General features: G+C 51.4%; 1 protein-coding gene across 1 annotated transcript; it reads left to right on the top strand.

Annotated features, from left to right (window-relative positions):
- Positions 1-2,308: 2,308 nt before the first annotated feature.
- LOC123411281 (dirigent protein 1-like) lies at positions 2,309-3,039 on the top strand. The gene has a single exon (XM_045104212.1). It carries the CDS (start codon positions 2,394-2,396, stop codon positions 2,910-2,912), a length of 519 nt encoding a protein of 172 aa, XP_044960147.1. The 5' UTR covers positions 2,309-2,393; the 3' UTR covers positions 2,913-3,039.
- The last annotated feature ends 2,292 nt before the right edge of the window (positions 3,040-5,331 follow it).

Below are 5,331 nucleotides of genomic sequence, written 5' to 3'. Positions count from 1 at the left end.
TCCCATGTGCGCCACATGAGTTTAAGCTGAAGACGAACATCGGCTGCTCCTAGAGGGTCATTGCGCGGCTATTGAACGACACGGTCACCATCGATAAGGGTTGGGCCACCTTCGCCGCTGTCCATTAGATCAAGATATGCTTCATGGCGACCTTCAAGTTGCTGACTCCCAACATGCTTAAGGTCATCGTCTTCAATAGCGATGGCACTGAAGTTGTGACAAGGTGCGGGAGGCACGATGACACCTTCGCCGTGAACGTCTAGGACAACCCCTCGTATGCTCGAGTTGCTTTAGTTTAATATCGAACCACTTTGCGTTTGAACTGATATGTTTATATATGGCATAATATTTATATTTACGTACTATTATGTTTTGTTGTGTGTGTTCGCCGTTGTGTGTTGGTATCCTCACCACAACGCCGAAGAGGCTATCACACAACAGGTATTGCATACAACCAATCAGCAGACTTTGTGTTTGCACATACACAAACAAACAATCAAATACCGCATGCCCTTAATGTGTGAGAACTAAATACGGACAACCAAATAAATTGCACATGTTGGCTCTGTTTGGATACTCTAACTCAGTTAGAAGTTAGAGTTCAATCCTGAACTAATCATGAACTAACTCTAACTAAGGAAGTGTTTGGATGGCACGGTTATATTGCCAATAAATACACTTTCTTCAATTTTACCAGGATTTGATATGATGGAGGGATAGGGAAAAATAATTTTTTTTGTACCCCACATAACTCTAATCCAAATAAGCACCTCTTCACCAGGTTCTTTTTTATGAATTAGATGAATCTAACCAAACTAACACTCATGTTTAAATGTTTTTGGATTAGTTGAGTTCAAACTAACTCAAACTAACTTTAACCCCGAACAGGACCGTTGGTTTATAAGCTGCATTTGGTCTACCAGCATCTAACCAGTTTCGGCTACTACGGCTGGCAAACACGCATACACACACACACATCGCGCAGTGACCGGCCACATCCACAGCTGCAAAGGTGTTTTCGAGTCTCGACTAGATTTCATACCTAAGAATTGTTAACGCTTCCGAAACATGCACGCACGCGCACGTGGTAGTAATGTGCAACCGTTGCTTCCTTCACGTCAATTCTTCAGAAAAGAGAATGGGCAGTCAAATCAATCTTGCCGCCAAGTCATGCAAAAATTATAAAAATACAGAAGAGCAATTCCACTCTTTGCTGCCCGAGCTAGCCGTGCCGAAACGTGGCTGCGACGAAATGTTCTCAGATGATTTCATTTGAGACGTCGTCGTCACCACAGCTACAGACCTGCCAGTTTGACTGCTTGACCTACGACTCCATCAGACAAGAGAGTCCCCGACATGGCGACACACATATCCTGAGTTTACTACTGTGCTACCTTGGGTGCCAAGCCAGCCAGCTCCTCCTTCCCTGCTTCCTTCCAGCGGCACCGAGCTCTACGAGTACAAGTACTCAAGAGATCGATGGATCCTCAAGTCTTCCCAGCAAGAACCAATTGCAACCACTCCCTTCTTCACTTTGCGCGCAGCTAGTAGCATCTGCAGCAGCATCCGAGGGAGAAATAATGGTGTACGAGGCAGTGGAGGCCGTTGCTCTCAGGAGCCAGGTTCAGAGAAGAAACATGGGCGTGGCCGGTTCAAGAAGCCATGGGCATCAGGCGAAGGCCAAGGAGAACGAGCTCATATGGGGCATTATTCTCTGGATCGTCAGGAAGGTTTGCCCGGCCTTCTAGGACATGCCACATACGGAAGATCAAGGTGTAACAGTTGAAGGTGGCATCGAGCAAAGATTTTGCATAAATTCGTGTGTTCTTATGTATATACAATGTGTTTATGTATTCTTTAGCCAGCGTGGGTTAGTGTGTATCACTTGTAGACTGTAGTTAGTAGGAACAGTTCATCGAGGTCATGTAAATCAAAATAAGTGTCCAAGAACTCGATCCGGTCTTGCACGACTTCTGTATTTTCTGCTTTACTTATGAAACATGTTAGGCGCTCCGCCGTGCCGGGAATCGATGACACTGATAACTTTCAGTGTGTGACCGTGCCGGAAATTGGGATAGATCTCAGATCTGCAGCTAGCGATGCACAGATCATATCACATCACACCGCGCGACACCATGGAGGAGGGACCATGCATGCATGCGCGCTCCATGGACAGCCAAGGAACACAACATAAACGCGGCCCTGTTCCGAAGACGACGCATCAACCGCTGCTCTCAATGCAAACAAACCAGACACCTCAGCAACATTATCAGCAATGGGCGAGCAACCAGTCCCTCACATTACTTGTTTGTGTACATATACAGTACACAAGATGCAGATGCAGATTAATCAGAAGATTGCATCACACAGACACACACACACACACACGAGTCATGAACTCTCCTGTCATGGCTCCCGGCAGGCTCGGCTCCGCGCTGCTCGCCCTGTTGGTCGTCGTCCTGGCCGCGCGGCCGGCGGCGGTGTCCGGGGCGTCAGCGCACCTGCACTTCTACATGCACGACGTGCTGACGGGCCCGGCGCCGACGGCGGTGCAGGTGCTGGACGGGCCACGCGGCCACTTCGGCGACACGATCGTGATCGACGACGCGCTGACGGAGACCTCGTCGGCGGCGTCGGCGGGCGTGGGGCGCGCGCAGGGGCGGTACGTGTGGGCGTCCAAGGGGAACCCGGAGCTGCTTGTGACCATGGACGTGGTGCTCACGTCGGGCCCCTACGCGGGGTCCTCCGTGACGGTGGTGGGCCGGGACGACATCGGCGCGGCGGTGCGGGAGCTGTCGGTGGTCGGCGGCACGGGGCAGTTCAGGATGGCCACAGGGTACGTGCTGTGGAAGACCGTCCGGCTCGACCACCCCAACGCCGTCCTCGAGCTCGACGTCTTCGTCAACCCGTGACGCGTTGTGCATGTTGATCTGTTCCACTTCTCCCCTACTATTTGCCTTGTCGAGCTCCTCTGCTACAATAATGTTGGATATATGTACCGTGCAAATGTTGTTCCTCAAGTAATATGTTCCGACAAAAGGGTTTTTGCTGCTTTGTACAATCGACACATTCATCACTCATAGGTGCTCGGGCAGAAGCAACACAGTCATATTTAAAATAAACGACAGAGAAAATATAAAATAAACAAATGCCGACAAGAGCGGATCAACAAAAACGAAGAAACCTCGCGACCGTTGCGCCCATCGGGGATCTACCACCAAGCTCCAAGACTCCGTAGCGTCGGAACCAATCAACACCTCCAAGAAGAACCACAACGATGACGATGTTGTTGCCAAGGATTTTCCCGGTACACGACGAGACGAGAGGAAGGGTAGCCCCAACGCCCGTTAGAAAGGTCCGGCGGCACCAACAGGCGCCACCCCGTCGGTGTCGACCAAGCCGACAAGGGTTTCCCCCGATCCCAACCAACACCTCATGAGCTTCGGAGCCTGCCACCAAATCAACCACCATCATGCGCCAACACGGTCTTGAGGCCCCCACGCCGTCTCACCACAACACCGCGAAGTGAGGACTACACGATGATTCAGAACCGGAACTAGAGGCAGCAGCACCATCGACACACGGAAGAGCTCAACCTCCACCGTCAAAGACGACAACCGTTCGGACGCAATAGCACGAGCACATCAGGTCCATGGGCCAACAGGCCCGGCCGGACGCTCATAAGCCCATAAAGCTCATGCCATCACGCTGCTGCCGGCACGCCGTCGGCGTCGCCGCCGCACATCCGAGCTCCTCCTCCTCACCACATAGCACACAACGAAGCCACGTCGGGGGTCAGCCCGCTAGGACACAGATGGGGCCCACATGGCCCAGATCTGGACCGGGGGCGCGTCGCCGGCCACCCTGCGCCACCACGCTGCCCTGCTGCCAAGGAGCGGCGTCACCGGCCATCTTGCGCCACCACGCCGCCCCACCTCCAAGGAGCGGCGCTGCCACCATGCCTGCCGCCGGCCACAGTCACGGGCCGCGGGGCCGCAGTCAAACCGATTAACACCGCCGCCACCCTCGCCCCAGGATGGGGAAGCGCGCGCGGCGCGGGGGGGGGGGGGGGGGGGAGTGCCCGCCGCCGTGGCACCACCCGCGTCGGAGTCATACATGTGGGCCACCTTGTCCGTTTTGGCGCCCAAAATCGGGCGATCAATGTTTTCCTCCAAAAAAAGTAACCATGTTTTAGTGCAATTTGCAATTTGGTTTGTGAAGGATGTTTTTTTGCGATTTGGACCTGCAATATGTCCTTTTACTCGCGAAGTGTTCAACCGGCGAATGATGGAATCATGTCGTAGCTGAGAATTGTTTTATGCACGCACGTGGTACTCAAATGTATGTTGCCGCCCTGCCACCAAGTGTTACAAAAACTATAAGAAAAACAGAGCGACACTGATTTGCTGCTCGAGCTACTCGTCTCGAAACGTGGCAGCGACGAAACATTCTCAAATGATTCCAGCCGTCGTCGTCATCACACGTAGTTTGAGAGTGCTTGACCCATCGCTTCAATCAGAGTCCCCGGCCCGACATGGCTGCTCACTGCTTAGTGCCTACTGTACCTGCACTTCCTTGGCTGCCAAGCCAGCCAGCTCTTCCTCCTTCCTACCCGCGTTCCTGGTTTCCCGCGGCACCAAGCTCTACGAGTACAAATACTCGGGAGATCGATGGATCCTCAAGTCTTCCCAGCAAGAACCAACCAGTCTTTTCTTCACTCTGTGTCAAACCAGCTAGCAGCTGCAGGGGCATCCCGGGAGAGAAATAATGGTGTACGAGGCGGTGGAGGCCATTGCTCTCAGGAGCCAGGTTCAGAGAAGAAACATCAGTGCGAGGAGCCATGAGCATCAGGTGAAGGGTAAAGAGGATGAGCTCAAAGTATGGGGCGTTATTCTCTGGATCATCAGGAAGGTTTGCCCGGCCTTGTAGTTCCGGGTCATGCTGCCACGTACGGATGAGTAGAGATTTTGCATACGTCATGTGTTTTTATGTATATATTGTGTATTTTATAGGGGTTATATATAATATGTATTTATGTTATGTTATGTATGTATGTATGTATGTATTGTTGAGCCAGTTCAGGCAAGTGCGTATCACTTATTCACTTGTAGTTAGTAAGAACAGTTCATTAGGTCATGTGATATCAGTGTAACAAGACATCATGGTTTATGATATATGAAATCGGAGGGGAAGCCCTCTTTATCAAAAGAAAACGAAATATCGGTGTCCCAGAACTCCAGTCTTGGCAAACTTGAGCGTATTTTTCCGCTTTAGCCTGTTCATAGTGGGAGTAATATATAATAATATCATATGCATCTGATATTGTTGTAT

The sequence above is a fragment of the Hordeum vulgare genome, chromosome 7H, assembly GCF_904849725.1.
Source record: "Hordeum vulgare subsp. vulgare chromosome 7H, MorexV3_pseudomolecules_assembly, whole genome shotgun sequence".
NCBI classification, from domain to species: Eukaryota; Viridiplantae; Streptophyta; class Magnoliopsida; order Poales; family Poaceae; genus Hordeum; species Hordeum vulgare.
This window is presented reverse-complemented; position numbering and strand designations above follow the sequence as displayed.